General features: G+C 43.1%; 1 protein-coding gene across 1 annotated transcript; it reads left to right on the forward strand.

Annotated features, from left to right (window-relative positions):
- Positions 1-1,144: 1,144 nt before the first annotated feature.
- ZNF892 (zinc finger protein 892) lies at positions 1,145-14,629 on the forward strand. Its single transcript, XM_007118465.4, has 5 exons — positions 1,145-1,393; positions 2,188-2,276; positions 5,105-5,207; positions 5,715-5,801; positions 7,776-14,629. The coding sequence occupies exons 1-5, from the start codon at positions 1,375-1,377 to the stop codon at positions 9,053-9,055; spliced, it is 1,578 nt and encodes a 525-aa protein (XP_007118527.1). The 5' UTR covers positions 1,145-1,374; the 3' UTR covers positions 9,056-14,629.
- Positions 14,630-18,832: the final 4,203 nt, after the last annotated feature.

An 18,832-nucleotide genomic window follows, 5' to 3' on the forward strand; every position in this document is an offset into this window, starting at 1 on the left:
CCAGTATAATAGTGGCTTCTACAAAACAGAAGTTTACATCTCTCCCACATTAAAGCCCAAGCTCTGTTCCACCAAAATGTTAGGGGCTCAGTTCCTTCTGTCTTATTGGTTTGCCATTCCTAGGGTATTAACCTTGTCCACACCATCCACAATGACTAGCCTGCGTTCCAGCCAGCATGAAGGAGTTTCTTCTTCCCTTTAAGAATCACTTTGCTCTCATCCCCCTGGCAAGAGGTAGGGATGATGAGAAATGTCATTTTTACTACAGGCAGCCTTAAGCCTAGCTAAAAGTTGGGGATTCTATTAGAGAAAGGACAAACAGACGTTGTGGCTTATACCCACGCAGGGACAGTTAGGTACTTTGATTTTCTTTCTTGGGAACTTGAGCTGGATAGAAAATTGGCCACTTTATTGTGGGAAGGAAGGTGAGAACATGCACCAACCTGAAGATAACCCCACTCCCAGCTGACGTTTCCTAGAGCTCCTTGGGAGTTTGAAAGACTTTCATGTTCCAAGCACCTTAAGGTCAGCGGTATTATTAACTAATAGCTTCTTGGGGACCGGACTGAGGTGCTTTCCGGGACTGAGATTCTGCTTTTCATTATTTCGAGGTGCAGCATGGAATAATCATCCCTGGTTACTTGAGGTAATCTCTGCCCCCCGACAATGGGTCGTGGAGGCGCAGTACAGGGGAAGCGACGTGGTGCGGTGAACATCCTTGGAACGCGGGCGCCTTCCCTCCGAGGGAGCACAGCAGCCAGGGAGGAGTCCTAGGTGGGTAGGGGGGCACCGCCCTCTACCAGTTACAGTTGGCAGGGAGTGAATTTCCTTCTCGAGGAGGGGTATGGCGCGGCCGAACACGTCCTCCGGGGTCGCAGCCCAGAGTACACACTGAGAACGGGCGGCCCCTGGAGCGTCCAGGAAAGAGCTCTCCGAGGGGCCTAGGCGGCCGCAAAGACGCAGGGCCGGGGCAGAGGCGGCCCCGCGGAGTCCTCTGGGAAGCGTCCTCTGGTGACGAGCGCCGCGCCCTACGGAGGATTCTGGGAGTTGTAGTTCATTAGCGAGTTCGGGCTGGCGCGACTCGGCCCGGCCGGCTCGTAGATGCCTTTGTCGCTAGTCGGGTCTCCACAGTGTTGTTCGCGAGGTTGAGCTTGGGCTCCAGGAGGGCTGAGCGCGTGTCCTTCTGAGTCTGAGTGGCCGGAACGAGGGCGGTGGAGGGCCTCCGGGTGGAGGACACCGGGCTGCCCAGCTACAGGGTCGCGCGCGTGTTCCCGGGCCTCGGGGTGGGCTAGAGCTGTGGATCCCCGGCCCGAAGTGCGTTAGTCGCGCCATTCTCCCACGGTCGTCACTTGCGCCGGCGGGGAGGAAGTCGACATGGAGCCTAAGGGCAGAGGTGAGAATTTCAGAGGGATGCCGCCTGCTGGAGAGAAAAAAAGGAGAAAGGCTGCCCTCTGGCTGGGGCAAGCTCTGGAAGGACAAGCATCACGTCTTCTCTGGGAGAGAGCCCATTCCTACCAGTTGGTCTCACGTTGGGGTTTAAGGGGAGCCCGCTACCTACATTGCCCTTCTGGTCTTTAGGATGATGCGTACCTCCTTTGCCCCTCAAATCACCAGATCTGACAATTTGGCTTTTGATAATGACTTTCTTTTGTTCTCACAGGAACCTCTTAAGGCGGTTATGGAGGAAGGAGACTATCAAATAGACCCATTGGCAGATGGGGAAAGTGAGGATTCGAGAAGTCACAGGATTTGTTTAGAGTACTTGGATTTTTTTCCCCACAGGCCCATTGCTTTTCTGAGAAAGCCAGTTTTGTATCTGAAAAGCCAGTGTTCAAAAAGAATTTAACTAGTCTTTCATCCTGTGAGCCTGGAATAGAGCAGGAGTGACTCACTGAGGCGCGGATTGACACACCGAGACTTTGAGATGTGTCAGCAGATGAGAAATGGAAATATGTATTTAAGTGTCCAGGATCTCGTAGCAGAGTTCTACTGGAGTTTAAGGGCAGAGGAGCATAGGAGGAACCTGAGGCAGCCATGGTCATGACTGTCTTGTATAAGAGATGTTGTGGGATTGTCCCTTGGTTCTTTGTGTTGACTCTTCTTAGGTGACAAGTAGTTGTGTGTGGCAGTTTCTGTGAGTGTACTGCAAGCAAGAGTAATCACTGTGGCTCCTATTTCCACTTGTAGGGTCACTTTCAGAGAATTCAGACCTTCCCCATGCTGGAAACCCAAAAGAAAATGGCCTGACCACTGTGCTGCTGACCCCTGCATACCAGGTGGGTTTAAATTTCTTCTTTTTTTTTTTCTGTTCTCAGAACATGCATACGGTTTCTAGCATTGTTACGGACTTGTTCAGCCGTGGTTCCTAGACCACTGGCTTCATCCTAATAAAATGATGAGCGGTGAACCTGATAGTAAATGCTCCTCACATGGACAGAACTTTCCCTCCTGGCATCACTTCTCTGTCCGCTTAGTGCTAGATGCACACTTACAAGCTCTTCAGTGCTGTAATTGGCCTCCTGGCGAGATGCAAAGGAATAAAAGCCAGTTGCCTCTGCCTTGTGAAGTTTACTGAGGAAATAAGATATAGATAAGTAAAATAGTTAAACAGCAAGAAGAAATATATATATATATTTTTTAATAGAGAAATTACTATTACAGACAAGTCATAAAAGACCTTAGAAGAGGTTTTCCATCCTCTAGAGTCTCTGGGGGTAAAATGCTGGGATAAAAGCTGCATTTTGGAAGACAAGAGAGAGTAGGTAGTTGGAAAATAGAATATAGGAATATTCCAAGAGAGAGAACAGCTTTGGCAAAAGTCTCCAAGTGATGAGAGAGTCAGAGGTCTTCAGGGAGAGTGTGTGTCACTGTGGAGTGAGCTGGAGTGTGATGAGGGAAGCGTAGGGGTGTTGTAGCCAGACCACAGGAGAAATGCACACAGGATCTTATTCCAAAGGCAGATGAGGCCCCATGAAAGCTTTTAGAGGCCCAGCAAGACGAAACATGCCGTGAATGATTAGAGAGAGAAGATTAGTCAAGATGCTTTTGTAGGATCTGGCCTAGGATACTGGGAGAATGGCAGACCCCGTGGTAAAGGCATCGGGACTGCCTGTCAACCTCAGACCTGCCTCACAGCATCCAGGTGCTGACAATCCATGCAAAACGCTAGGAAGAAACACCAGTACTGCTTCTGATCTGAATTGGTAGATCTCTTTCAGAGGGAGGAGGAGAGAGAGTCAGTAGCATCTGCTGGGCAGTGTGTGATTGGTCTGCCTGTGCCCTCAAAAATGAGTTTGATTGCTGAGGTTTTCTCAGAACTAAAGTCTGAAAGGAACTGCTAGGTAGCCTGTTACTGCTGCACTGTTTATAAAGAAAAGAGACTGTACGAATGACATGGCTTGTGTTGAGCACTCCTGAGGCATGTGGCCTTAAGGGACCATAACTTAAATAAAAAGGGAAGTGATTTCATAGTTCAAGTATTAGAAGAAGATTTAAATTATTTTGAGCAGGGGATTTTCAAAGTAGGTAGTTCTCGTAACTTTATGTCATTATGTGAATTATTTTACCAGTTGGTTTTGGAGGATATGTATACGTATATACGTGTGTGTGTATACATGTATACATGTATATATGCATATATGTATATACATGTATATTCAGGGGCTGTGACAAAAGTGGTGTTTCAAAGAAAGCCATGACTGGTTCATTTGCTAGCATCCCAGGGGCTGGTCTGTTTCAATGTGACTCCATTACACTGAAGATGTATAGAAAAAATTTTTAATAGAGTTAGAAAGATTATTAGACATTTGTTTTATCAGCAGTAAACAGATTCAACTCTAGATTCAAAGGAGCATTACCCACCCTACTCACCCTCCCTACATTTTAGTAGACGATCTAAACTTTGTGCCTGTCATCTAGGTCAAGGTAAGGTAAAGTAAACACTCCTGTAATGTTTTCAATGTTTGATACACTTCTGTTCCCCTCCCACCTCTGTTCCCAGGCACACTTTTAGAGAACACCCCATTTAAGCTTAATTCTTGTTTCTATTAATTCTTTTCAAGGGTTTCACCTTCTTTTAATTCTTTGACAAATATTCACACTGTTCCTGCTCTGTGCCAGAGACTAGGGCTGCTTCACTGAGCAAAATTAAACCTGGCCTCTACTCTCTTGGAGGTTAGCGTCTAATGGGACAGACAGACGTTAATCACAAAGTCCCCTTGATGTGTGCGTAACCCAAGAGGAGGGAAGGAACATGGTGCTACCGCCCAGAGAGTCAGGGAAGGCTTCCCTGAGGAGGTAACCCCCGAGCTGAGATCTGAAGTGTGAGTAGGATTAAAATAGCTGAAAGGATGGGGCAAGGGGGGGAACATTCAGGGACAGAAAGCAGTGTGTGTAAAGGGGCAGAAGGGAGGGAGTATGACATACATTTCAAGCAGCCAAAGGGCAGCCGGCAGCTGGAGCACAAGGAAATGCAGAGGAGTAGTGTATGATGGGGTAGAGAGTAGATGGTGGAGGCGGGCGGGAGAGTGGTCAGACTGACTGGGGAGAAATGGCAAGAACACTTTCGGAACTCTGATAATTTGGGCTTGAAATACTGTTTTACAAATCTATATACTGTGATATGTGTAGCAAACATCTTAATTTTTAGAAAATATATGGGACTGATTTTATTCTCAAAGGAGAACGAGAGAGAAAAATAATTCATATTTCTTGAATCTCTTGTATTTTAAAACCATACCATAAAGAAAATACTTAATTCATAATTATATTTTCTCCACTTTCTCATATCTAAATGTAAGGATTTCTGTAGTTCTATAATTTAACTTTTCACCACGTAAACTAGTAACTTGGTACCTTCAGATTTTACCCTGCAGGTGTTCCTTCCCACTTGCAGGTTACATGCGATTCTGCATGGAGGTAAGGAGCGAGTCTGTGACTCCAAATACACCAGAGAATCTTAGTATTGTAAGAGATGATAGAGGTCATTTTGTCTAACCTTCCTGTCCTTCCTGTCTTTCTCCTCTTATGCCGTCTGTTTGAGTCCTTCCCAGAGGCTTCTGGAAGGATGTCCCTTGGTGAGCACTTGATGTGTTCGGTTTTTCAGGAGTCGATGATCAGGGATATGGCTGAGGCTCTCACCCAGTGGGGGCAGCTGAACACTCCTCAAGGAGATGTGCCTGAGAAGCATAGGAATCTGGTCTTGCTGGGTAAGCATCACCCCGGCCCCCACCCAGTGTGGGAATTTACCCAGTGTGGTACCTTTGCTTCCTCAGTTCCTAGGAGCTCTGACGTTCTTAGATTCAAAGATTCTTAATCCCTATGTAAGGTCTGATGCAGGCAGTTTCTTCTTTTTGTTTCTGGATATAAGTTTAAACCTTCTAGAGTCAGAAGTGGACACCTTTATATTGTAATTGCCTAGGCGGTAGCGTCCTTCCTCCCTACTCCCTGACCAAGGATGTTGGGACAAAGTTCTAATAAAAACAGCTTTTAAGAGATGGGTGCTTATTCTTTTAATAGGGAGAGGTAAAAACAAGTGATTCAATTATTCTGAACTCAAATAGACCCCATATCAATCTTCCTACCTTCTTCTGAGCGCTGTTGAGGGAGAAATCCAGAACCGACCTTTCTCTCTCTTATACTGACTGTATTTTCTAATGACCAAGGAGCTAACACTGAGCTCTTTACCAGACTCCTTTTTCTTTCCCCATGAACAGGGCTTCCAATTTCCAAGCCTGATGTAATCTCTCAGTTGGAGTGTGGGGAGGAGCTGGAGAGAGAAGTCACAAAAGCAGCTAGTCCAGGTGAGTGGTTTTTGGAAACAGTGAACGTAAAACCCAGATGGTCAGTGGGAAAAGCATCTTTGCAATGCTTGTGGAGGAGCCTTTCCAGATTTCGCTAGACCCATGGAAAGGTTGAAGTGCAGTGCCTTTCTCCTGGGCCATATACTCCAGCTCTGTGGAGGCTGATCTGTTATAGAGTCATAATTTTATTTTTTAGAAAGTCAGTACTTTCCACCCTTTCAAACCAATTGTTTTTCCCAAATAAGGTGAAATGAAATCAACATTTTAATGTTTGTTAATCATTGGTTTGGGTGCAAGGCTCTAAACCAGATTTTTTCATATATGTTATTTTATCTCTGCAGGATAACATGACTTTTTGTCTCAGAACAATGACTATAAATTGATCTCTGAGTCGTCCCTTGCCTTCTTCTCTGTCTAAGTGGAGGTAGCATAGCATAGTGGTTAAGAGTGCAGACTTTGGAACCACTCTTCCTGGGTTCAAAGCCAATCTGAACTACTTACTAGCTCTGTGAGCTTTAACAGATTAATTATGCTTTCTGTGACTCAAATTCCCCAACTGTAAAATGTGGGTAGTGATAGCACTTAACTCCTAGGGTTGTTGTGAGGATCAAATGAAATAATCCAAGGGAATGCTTAGAACAGTACCTGGCTATATGCTAAGCAAATGATAGCTAATGATTAAGTCCTGCTAACTTTTCTTTTGAAAGATGTCATGGATTTGAGCCTATCACTTTTGTCAAACTGGATACTGCAATAGACTACCAGCTAATTATACTTTCTTTAGCTTTTAATTATACTTTCTTATCCTTGTCTAATTAGGCAGCATAATACTGCCAGATTTCCCACAGTGAGTTGTTTACTCTGCCAGTTCTGTATTCCTCTACCTGCCTTCAAGACCTACCTGCCTAGCCATTTTATCTTCTCTGTTCAACTTGAACCCTTAACACGAGACAGGCAAGTCTCTGACTATCCTCCGCTAACTATGTGTTTCCTGCAAATGTTTGGGACTTCAGTTCTTCCACTCCCCTTAGCTAAAAGTCCATTTGCCTCTAAGCTGTTTCTACCTATTTATCCTTAAAATCCTAGCCACTTCCTTGATTATGATACATCATTGAGAACGTTATATTGTATTGATTTATTTCATGTAGAGTCATGGTTGGAATGGATATTAATGACCATTTAAGCCTAGAATACTTAAACATTTCTAGCAGTGCAGGTTTTTCCCCCAAACTCTTCCTAAGAAGCTCGGAATTTGGGGACAGGTGTCCTGACAGGTTGCGGACCAATCTAAGCATGTGGGGATTTGACCTTCCCCTCCCCACACACTACTTATTTTTTGTAAAGGTTGGTTCTGTTTTGCTGTTTCCAGTTTGTTCGGTGTGGTGCGATCAGAGATGTTCAGTTGCTTTTTAATTACTAATTGAATTTGTAGATCTGGACTACCTTGAATGCTAGCTTCCAGGATTTGTGTCTCACCTTGAGACAGTGGAACCAACAGAGATTTTTGTGTAAGAGGTATGCTTTTAAAAGGTTACTCTGCTAGCAGTGATTGGGACATATTGGAACAAGAAAAGATTGGTGGTAAGATCAGCTAATGATGGACATTCTCAGGGCATGATGCTCTGGTGAGGTGGTGACAGTGGGCAGTCCATGGGAGACCATCGTTTTCTGATCCCAGTCCAGTCTCCACCAGACCCTGTTTCTTATCTGCTATTTCCCCCATCACCTCTGTTTAGTCTTGTTCTGTTATTCTTTCTCATTTCCTCCCCTGCTGGATACAGGAATGTTGAGCACTGCTTTGCCCAGTCATCTTTCTTTTCTCATGCTCTCTCAAGGTTGCAGGGCTGTTTTTGAGAACTTACAAGTTCCTCTGTCCCCTGTAAGCATTTTTGGTTTGTTTCATTATTTTCCTACCACAGCAATTATTTTTCTCTCAGTGCAGGAAATGATACATTGTATTTTTGTTTCTTTCAGACTGGGATACAGGACTGGAATGCAAGGAGCTAACTCCAGATCAGGACATTTCTGAAGAAGAATCAGCCCCTGTTAACACCGGGGTGTTAATAGAGAGATTTCCAAAGGAAAGTTCCAGTGAATGTGAGGATTCTTTAGAGAGTCAGCAGGAAAACCATGAGAAACATTTAATACAAGAGGCTGTCCCTCAGAAGAAACCTTCTGGGGAGAGAAGTTACCAGTGTGATGGATTTGGAAGAAATTTTAGTCGGAGGACATTACTTGTTCAGCAGCAAGGAGAGCGACGACACAATTGTGAGTCTTTTAAAAAGAACTTGAAACAAAATTCAGATCTAATGAAACATGAGAAAATTTGTGCAGAAAAGAAGCCTTGGAAGTGTAATGAGTGTGAAAAGGCCTTTAGTTACTACTCAGCTTTTGTCTTACATCAGAGAATTCACACAGGAGAAAAACCCTACGAATGTAATGAATGTGGTAAAGCCTTTAGTCAGAGCATACACCTTACTCTACACCAGAGAATTCATACGGGAGAGAAACCTTACAAATGTCACGAATGTGGGAAAGCCTTCAGTCACCGCTCAGCCCTTATTCGGCATCATATAATCCATACTGGGGAGAAACCCTATGAATGCAGTGCATGTGGGAAGGCCTTTAATCAGAGTTCATACCTCACTCAACATCAGCGAATTCATACTGGAGAGAAACCTTATGAGTGTAATGAATGTGGGAAGGCCTTCAGCCAAAGCACATTCCTTACCCAGCATCAGGTCATTCACACTGGAGAAAAACCCTATAAGTGTAATGAATGTAGGAAAGCTTTTAGTGATCGTTCAGGCCTTATTCAGCACCAGAGAACTCATACTGGGGAGAGGCCTTATGAGTGTAATGAATGTGGGAAAGCCTTTGGCTACTGTTCAGCCCTGACTCAACACCAGAGAACTCACACTGGGGAGAAACCCTACAAATGCAATGATTGTGCCAAAGCCTTCAGTGACCGCTCAGCCCTTATTCGTCATCAGAGAACACACACTGGAGAGAAACCTTACAAGTGTAAGGATTGTGGAAAAGCTTTCAGCCAGAGCTCATCTCTTACAAAGCATCAGAAAACTCACACTGGAGAAAAACCTTATAAGTGTAAGGAATGTGGAAAAGCTTTCAGCCAGAGTTCATCCCTTTCTCAACATCAGAAAACTCATTCTGGAGGGAAAACCAAGGAATATGGGAAAGCCTTTAGTGAGCATTCAGCCTTTGGCCAGCAAAAGAGAATTCATACTGGATAAAGGTCCTGTACATGTAGTATGTTTAGAACATATTTATTGAACAATTACTATACATGCTGTGAGGACTACAAAGGAATTTAAGACTGTTACAAAAAAAAGAATTGAGAAGTCATTGTTGATATGGGACATAGCTTATTTAGAGTGTGAAAGAAGGGTTTTACATTTTTTAAAGTAACAGAGGATGTTGTGTATTTCCCTGGGGAGAGAGGAAAATTATTTCCAACACCCTAATGTGTGTGTAAGCTACCAAATCCTTGCGAGAGAAATAGGGTGTGCCATGATGGAAAGAGGCCATCTTGGCTGGGGTAGGTGGTCTCATTATGCTAAGGAGATGAAGTTTTGAAGGGATAAATGGTCCTTTTAGGCAAATTGCAAGGGTGGAAATAAGAGGTTGGCAATTCACAGTGAACCTGTACAGGGTTGAGAGTGGTGGTGGAAGGGACGTTGTCCTTGGTCTTAAATACCAGAGCACTTAGGAGGTGGATAGAAAGAATAGACAAAAAGAGCTGGGGGCTGAACTCAAATGTTGATTGAGATAACTACTCAAATGAGTACCAAGAACCAGGAAAAATATCAGTCAGGCTTGTTAGTTGGTCACAAAGTTTCCATCCTGAAGCCAAGAAATATTGGCCTGGCAAGTCCACTTCTGCACTTTTGGTCTTTTAGACCATGTTCGTTGAGAATTTACCTACTAAGAATCACATTATCTCCAAGGGTCAAGACTGACAACCTGGAAAGGGAGACTACAGAAGGGACTTCTGATGTTTTCAGTCTGTTTTAAGCTGAGTTACCTGAGAATGTGCATACTTGTAAAAATTTGCTTCAGTTGTATGTAGTTTGTACCCTAGGCTTTTTCATACCATCGTTTAATTTAGCTGTAGACCTGAACTGACGCTGCATATTACGTTGTAAACAACTTGAAAACACTAGAAATACTTAACCTTTCATCATTTTACTCTTAAATAGAGGCAGGTGACATCTTTATATTTGTTTTTTTTCACTGAAACTTTGAAGATTATTTTTGCAAACATTTTGAGTACTGTGTTTTTAGTGGTTACAAGTTTGACTGTGATGTCTTAGTGTGCATTTCTTTCAGTTTATCCTGCTTTCTGTGCTTCTTGAGGCTGTAGTTGTGTGTCTTTTGCCAGATTTGGGGGATTCTCAGCCACCATTTCTTTGAATACATTTTCAGCCCCCACCCCCCACCCCGTCTAACAAATGTTAGATCTTTAGTCTCACAGGTTCCTGAGACTCTGTTTACTTACTTTTGGGTACGTTTTTATCTTAGTCTGCATGGGTTGCCATAGCAAAGTGCCATAGCTTGGGTGACTCAAACAACGGAGATTAATTTCTCAAAGTTGTGGAGCCTGGAAGTCCGAAATCAAGGTGTCGGCCTTGGTCTTTGATGAGGGCTCTCTTCCTGGCTTGCAGATGGCTGCCTTCTTGCTGTGTCCTCACACGGCCTTTTCTTGGTGCCTGAGCATGGAAGGAGAGAAAGAAAGCGCTTGCTCTCTTCCTCTTGTAAAACCACCACTCCTGTCCGATTAGGAATCCAGCCTTATGACCTCATGTAGCCTTAATTTACTCTGAAAAACCCTATCTCCAAATACAGTCTCATTGGAAGTTAGCACTTCAACATATGAATTTTGGTGGGATACAATTCAGTCCATAGCATTTCAGTCCCTGGCCCCCCAAATTCATGTTCTCAACGTGCAAAATACATCCACTCCCTCCCAACAACCCCCAGAGTCTTAACTTATTGCAGCATCAACTCTAAAGTCAAGTTCAAAGTCTCCTCTAAATATCACATAAATGAGATATGGGTGAGACTTGAGGTCCATCCTGAGGCAAAATTCATGTCCAGCTGTGAACCTGTGACACCAGATAGGTGATGTGCTTCCAAAATTGGATTGTGGGACAGCATAAGATAGACATTCTCACTCCGAAAGGGAGAAATAGGAAAGAAGGAAGGGGTGATGGATCCCAAGCAAGCCCAAGACCTAGCAAAGCAAACTCCATGAGATCTTCAGGTGAGGATAAACCTCTCTGGCTTTGTGTCCCACCTTCTAGACCTGCTTGTGCAGCCATCCTGCCGCCAAGCTCTGCTGGGCAGCCCTGCCTCCAAACTGGCTCGATGCTGTCTGGCCTGTTGAAACCAAGGTGATGTCCCCACCCTTTGAAACTGAGGAGGCAGCCTCAAGATCTCTGAGTCGACTTCAGAGTCATTCTTCCCTTTCTTGAAGCACGGCACACGTTTGCAGCTGAATAAGCTCTATTGTCTGGCCCTATAGGGTCTAAGAAGTCCAACAGCCTTCCTTCATTTGTCTGGTTTTTCTATCCCCTTTAGTCCCAGCTGGCTGTGTTTCTGCTGGTATAGTCCCATTTCTGTCCCTGGCTTCTGCTGAGATGGCTGATTAAATCTATGAGTCACACCCATGATCTCTATCAAATGGTTGCTCAGCCTCGCCCTTAGTGTTCTCTTCAGAACAAGTTTTCTGTGTTTTGCAACATGGATAGAATTTACCAAACCTCCAAGTTCTAGTTCCTTTTGGGTTAACAATTCCTTTTTCATTCATCTCTCTCCTCTCGAATTTTTTTTTCTCGGCTGGGTTGGGTCTTCGTTATTGCACACAGGCTTTCTCTAGTTGTGGTGAGTGGGGGCTATTCTTTGTTGCGGTGCATGGGCTACTCATTGTGGTGGCTTCTCTTGTTGCTGAGCGTGGGCTCTAGATGCGCGGGCTTCAGTAGTTGTGGCGCACGGGCTCAGTAGTTGTGGCACACGGGCTTAGTTGCTCTGCGGCATGTGGGATCTTCCTGGACCAGGGCTCAAACCAGTGTCCCCTGCATTGGCAGGAGGATTCTTAACCACTGCGCCACCAGGGAAGTCCCTCTCCTCTCGAATTTTGCTCTAATCAGTAAGGAGGACCCAAGGTGTGCCTTCAGTACTTTGCTTGGAAATCTCTGTTGAACATCCAGTTTCATTGCTCACACGTTCTACATTCCACAGAACACTGGAACACAGTGCAGTGAAGTTCTTTGCCACTTTACAACAAGGATTGCCTTTCTTCCCGTTTCCAATGATGTGTTCCTCATTTCTGAGGTCTGAGACCTCACCAGAATGGCCTTTAATACCCATATTTCTAGGAGGCACCTCAGAACTCTTCCAGCCTCTATCCGTAACCCAGTTCCAAAGCTACTTCCACATTCTTAGGTATTTGTTAGAGCAGCATCCCTCTTCTATGTACCAAAACCTGTCTTAATCTGTTTGGGTTCCAAACCAAAATACAGGCAGACCTCGTTTTATTGTGTTTCATTTTATTTGCGCTTTGCAGGTATTGTGGGATTGTTTTTTGTTTTTTGTTTTACAAATGTAAGGTTTGTGGCAACCTGGTGTTGAGCAACTCTATTGGTGCCATTTTTCCAACAGCATTTGCTCAGTTCGTGTCTCTGTCATATTTTGGTAATTCTCTCAATATTTCAAACTTTTTCATTATTATTATATGTGTTATGGTGATCTGTGAACAGTGGTCTTTGATGTTACTAGTATGACTCGCTGAAAGTTAGCATCTTTTAGCAATAAAGTATTTTAAAATCAAGGTACGTACTTGTTTTTTAGACATAACACCATTGCACACTTGATAGACTACAGTATAAAGATAACTTTTATATGCACTGGGAAACCAAAAACAGTATGTGACTCACTGTTGCGATATTCACTTTATTGTGGCTTTCTGGAACTGAACCCACAATATCTCTGAGGTGTGCCTGTACCATGGGCTGGGTGGCTCAGACAACAGAGATTTAATTCTCACGGCTCTGGAGCTGGGAAGGCCAAGATGATTTGGTTTCAGGGGGCCAGCAGATTTGGTTTCTGGTAGGAGCTCTCTTCCTGGCTTGCAGGTGGCCACCTTCTTGCTGTGTTCTCACGGGCTTCCCTCAGTGCATGGGTGTGGAGAGAGAAAATTCTGGAGAGAGAAAATTCTTTCTCCCTCTTCTTAGAAGTCTACCAGTCTTACCACATTAAGACCCCATACTTATAACCTCATTTAACCTAATTACCTTCTAAAAGCCCCATCTCTAAATACAGTCATATTGGGGGTTAGGGCTTCGACATATAAATTTGGGGGACACAGTTCAGTCCATAGCAATTTTCTCTTTGTTGTTCAGATTGGGTATTTTCTATTGTTCTGTCTTCAAGTTCACTGGTTCCTCTGTCCCTTCCATTCTACTATTTGAGCCCATTATTGGGTTTTACGTCAGTTATTGTATTTTTCACTTGCATTTGATTCTCTATTCTATTTCTCTGCTGAGACTTCTATTTTTTAAATTTGTGTCAGGTGTGTTTGTAATTGCTCACTGAGGCATTGTTATAATGACTGTTTTAAAATCCTTGTCAGGTACTTTGCACATCTGTGCCATGTCAGTGTTGGCATCTGTGGATCATCTCACTCAGGTTGAGATTTTCCTGGTTCTTTGTGTGATGAGTGATTTTCCATTGAAATCTGGACATTCTGAGTATTATGAGGCCCTGACTCTGTTTGGAGCTTCTGTCTGGACAGCCTTCCACTGACACTGCTCTGGTGGAAAGGGTTGGGGGGACACTGCCTTATGACTATAAGTTGGTGTTGGAAGTCCCGGTCCATCACTGGCCTCTTTTGACACGTGGGACAGGGATCCTCAGTACTGCTGGGCTGGGGTTGGGGAGGAGTTCCAGCTCCCCACGTGGCCTCCACTGGCACCACACCAGTAAGGAAGGGGAGAGACGTCTTGTCCCTGGGTAGGGTTGGAAGCCTAGTCTCCCCAGAGGGTCCCCGGTGACACTGCTGGGGTGGGATGGGGGAGGGGTTGGCTTTGACAATCCTGTCCCTCACTTGACCTTCTCTGACACCACTCAGGGTGGGGATGGGGCATTGAGGAACCTCATTACAGCCTGTGAGGGTGGATATGTAGGCTCCCCACTTGGCCTTTGTTGGTTGTGGATAAGACCACAGTGTTTTTCCATGGTCTCTGGCCGGAGTAGGGTGGTTCTTGTCTAAAAGTTTTCTGTCTTGCTAAGCTGCTCTTTTCCTAGTCCTTTGGCTAGAAAGAGCAGACTTTTCTTGGGCTTTTTTTTTTTTTTTTGGCCTGTGCTTGTTGTTGTTTCTGGATTGCCTGCTTCTTCAGAACCCAATCTGGGAAAAATGAAGCAAAAAGAAAACCCAAGGAGCCCTGTGTTGTTCTTTGGGTCCAGAGGTCCCCAGCCTGTCTGTATTCTCTCCACCTTTCAGAATCTTATGTTGTTTTCTATAGAACATGCAGGGGTTTTAGCTATACTTAGAGAAATAGGGGAAATCACCACTCCATCTTTCCCATGACATCCTCCATCTGACACTGAAATGCCAGGTCAAGTTGCATCAAAGATTTGTAGCTTACACCGGGCATTTGTAGCCAAGTAAGGACCAAGAGGAATGCTCACTTGTTCCCCAAAGATACATTGCCTAGTTGAAAGGTAGAAACTACCAGGCTGCAAGCGTCATCTAGCTTTGAGGGAACTATAGTTTTTAAGTTGAGGAAATACCAGCATTTAATTGTAGTTTACCAATTCTAGAAGGAAGGATAGATATGACTAAGAATATAAACTATGAGGTTAAACATTTTTATTTGTATCTTTGCTCCAAGAAGATATGAGAACCATTGGAGAATTAGATTCCGAATTTTGTGTATTTTTCCTATTATGTATTATCTATGTGTGGATGTCACAGAGAACCAACAAAATAAAGAAGGAAAATAATTGGGATTTGGGACAAATCACGTCATCCTTTTAAATCTATTTCCTCATTTATATATATTTTTAAATGTCATACCTCCTTGAGAGTGGCTAGATTAGGTAGATAATGGGTGCAGAGTGATTTGTAAGCTATCAAGTGCTGTATGACTATTAGGTATTGGTATAGCTGTTTATATGACCTGTCCATCATGTAAGCTTTATGATGGTGTAGCCCAATAAAATGATGATGAATATAACGTGTCTTTTAATCTTTTATTTAAAAAGTTTTTTTTTAATGAACAGTAGTAAAATCTGCATCTTTTGAGATGATTGTATGGTTTTCTCTCATCTGTTAATGTGGTAAAGTACATTGATAAATTTTCTGATGTTAAAGAACGCTTGCATTCCTGGGATTTACGCAACTTAATGATTTTCCCTACCCTTGGAAGAGTTTGTGCTCCTTGAATGTTTAGTTACATTCACCTGTTAAACTGGGATTATTGTTGTATAGTGTGTGTTTTGACTGGTTTTAGGGGATATTCAGATTTTCTATCTCTTCTTGAATTTTTTTAAGTTAGGCTTTTCTAAAAGTATGTCTTTTTTGCCATTAAGTTGTTCAAATATTTTTATTTTATTTAAAATCCCTGTTTCATCTGTAGTTATGTTCTCTTTTTCATTCCTGGAATTGCTTATTTGTATCCTCTCCTTTTCTCTTGATTGTGTTTCCAGAGGTTTGTCAGTTTTACTACTCCAAAAAAAAAACCCTGGCTTTTGGGCATTTTATAAAATCAGCTTTATTAAAGTATACTTTTAGATAAATAAATTCACCCATTTAAAGTGTCCAGTGAGTTTGATAAATATAATACCTGTTTAAACACCAAAATTGTGTGTGTGTGTGTTTATAGTATGGTTTCTTCCTTCTCTCTTTCCTCCTTTAATCTCATTGACCCAACTAAAAAAACCCAACTATTAGTTTCATTGATTTTTTTTCTATTGTTTATCTGTTCTCTATTTTATTTATTTCTGCTCTAATCTTTATTAGTTTCTTCCTTCTGCTAACTTTAGTCTTAGTTCTTTTTTTTAAAAAGATTTTTTCTGATGTGGACCATTCTTAAAGTCTTTATTGAATTTGTTACAATATTGCTTCTGTTTTATGTTTTGGTGTTTTTTTTGTTTTTGTTTTTGTGGGGTTTTTTTTTTTTGGCCACAAGGCATGTGGGATCTTAGCTCTCCGACCAGGGATTGAACCCACACCCCCTGCCTTGGAAGGCGAAGTCTTAACCACTGGACTGCCAGGTAAGTCCCTAGTTTGTTCTTCTTTTACTGCTTCCTTGAGGTATAAAGTTAGGTTGTTGATTTGAGTTCTTCTTTAGTGTAGGCATCTACTACTATAAACTTCCCTTTTAGTACTGCTTTTGCTGCAAACCGTAAGTTTTAGTATGTTGTGTTTTCATTTTCATTTGTCTCAAGATATTTTTTAAGTTCCTTGTGATTTCTTCTTTGACCCATTGGTTGTTCAAGAGTGTGTTGTTTAATTTCCACATGTGTGTGAATTTTCCAGTTTTCCTTTTGCCATTCATATCTAGTTTCATTCCACTGTGGTCAAAAAAGACAGTTAGTGTGATTTCAATCTTCTTAAAAATTTTAAGACTTGTTTTGTGGCCTAAAATGTGGTTTGTTGTGGAGAATGTTCCATATGCGCTCGAGAAGGGAATTTAAATCTCTGAGTTTATCCTTTTCTTTTACCACTTTGCCCAACAACATCAGGAGTAACCAGCCAACTTTATTCTGTTTGTTTGTTTTTGTGTTGTCAGTCTCAGCCTATAAGGATGCTATTGGCTAGAAGTGCCTGAGATACTCACCTAGGCCCATACTACTTGTAGTGAGCCCAGAGCCAATGTTGTGGCTGGACCAGCCCTTGTGTTTCTTGTTATGACTGCAAGATGCACTTCAGCAACAACCATCAGAGTACTTTGAAAAAAAGATTTATTGCTCACAGGTCGTGGAGGGTACCTGGCAGGCCCAAGGGCTATACAGTATGGTCAGGGGTAGAAAGAGAGAGATTGTGCACCTGGGACTCTGCCTTTATTGGGGTCTGAGGGTTTCACGGTTTTATTCTTTATTTGTGAATTTAAAACGTAAGAGCAGGAATTAGTGCAGGGGAAGAGAAAAGCAGGGTCACTGGAGTAGTCAGTTACCTAGGTTGCCTAGGGCTTTCTAAAAGGGGAACATACATCATGGGTGGGGCAGCCGGGTTTCTTATCTAGTTGCTTTACTAGTAGGTGTGTCATACAACTGGCAGTGCGTTTATTTGAGATGGATGTCCTTGAAATGGATGTCTTGACAATCAAAAGCTTAATGTCAGACACACAACAGTTTTCTAAAAATGTTCCTCCCAGCTTCTTGCCTTTTTACGAATGGTTGAAATGATTAAGAGTATCCAAGGCAGATATTTTGCATACCTCTGTGGCCAGATCACATCATAGACTATCGGTGCTCTCTTTACTACTGGAAATAGAGTCATGAGGGTCTTTAATCAGATTAGAGAGCCAATTCCAGAACCCCTAGGACCAATTCAGAAAACTCATCCTTAAAGTTTTGATTTTCTAGAACCACTCTTGGTACCAAACTCTGTATTAGTCAGGGTTCTCCAGAGACACAGAACCGAGAGGAGACAGATATAGGTATAGGTATAGATATACATATCTATCTATATCTCCAATTGGATAAATAATGATATTTATTGTAAGGAATTGGCTCCTGCATTTATGGAGACTGAGAAGTCCCATGACCTGTTGTTTGCAAGCTGGGGACCCAGGAAAGCTGGTATATAATTAGAAAGCCTGAGAGCCAGAGAACAATGCTGTAGATTCCATTCCCAGTCTGAAGACCTGAGAGCCAGGAGTGCTGAGGGCAGGAGAAGACCTATGTCCCAGCTCAGCACTCAGGCAGGGAGAGCCAGCTCACCTGTCCTCTGCCTTTTTGTTCTATTCATGCCCTCAGCACATCGCATGATGCCCACCCACGCTGGAGAGGGCACTCTTCTTTACTCAGTCCACCAATTCAAATGCTAATCTCTTCTGGAAGCACCATCACAGACACCATGTTTAACCAGCTATCTGGGCATCCCCAGGCCCAGTCAAACTGATCCATAAAATTGGCCATCACACTAATATATTTTTACCATTTAGTCTTGTGCTTTCTTTTTTGCCTCCCTCCACTTTTCTGTTTTCTTTTGGATTAATTAATAAATTTTATTAAATTTCTTTTTTTCACTTTATGAGTTTGAAACATATATACCGTTTCTATTCTTTTTAGTGGTTATTGTTAATATTTTAACAAGCTGAGTTAGCTTAAAGCGTGTTTAACTGAAACTCTAAAGTTAATCAATTTCATTCCTACGAAGAAATTAGGGACCTCAGAATCCTTTAACTTCAATCACTCTTATATCAGCTAGCCATTGTTGTGTAGCAAACCATTTTAAAATTTAGTGGTTTAAAACAATAACTATGTCTTATTCTCCATGAATCTCTGGGTCAGTTGGATGGTGCTACAGATCTGATCTCAGCTGGGCTCGGTCATGTGTATACAGACAGGCTGGCTGGCTGAGGATGGCCTTGGATGGGATGGCACTGCCCTCCTTCTGCCATTCCAGCAGGCTAGCTCAGGCATGCTCTCCTGGTGACAGGGGTCCAAGAGAGTGGAAGCATGCAAGGCTAGAAATTAGCACACCATCTCTTTCATCACATTCCTGGGCCAAAGCAAGTCACAAGGCCAGCCTGGATTCAAGAGGTAGAGAAATAGATTCTATCTCTGTATTAAAGTCACCAGGGACTCCACTGGTGGTCCAGTGGTAAAGAATCCGCCTTCCAATGCAGGGGACAAGGGTTCGATCCCTGGTCGGAGAACTCAGATCCCGCATGCCGCAAGCGCCTCAACGAGAGAGCCCGCGTGCCGCAAACTACAGAGCCCATGCGCCCTGGAGCCCAAGCACCGCAACTGGAGAGAAACCCGAGCAGACCGCTCGCCGT

Source organism: Physeter macrocephalus, chromosome 12, assembly GCF_002837175.3.
Source record: "Physeter macrocephalus isolate SW-GA chromosome 12, ASM283717v5, whole genome shotgun sequence".
NCBI lineage: Eukaryota > Metazoa > Chordata > Mammalia > Artiodactyla > Physeteridae > Physeter > Physeter macrocephalus.

Coding starts and splice junctions, on each gene's coding strand:
- ZNF892 (XM_007118465.4), top strand. Junction 2,277..5,104: donor TGCTGACCCCTGCATACCAG/GTGGGTTTAAAT, acceptor TCGGTTTTTCAG/GAGTCGATGATCAGGGATAT. Junction 5,208..5,714: donor TAGGAATCTGGTCTTGCTGG/GTAAGCATCACC, acceptor CCCCATGAACAG/GGCTTCCAATTTCCAAGCCT.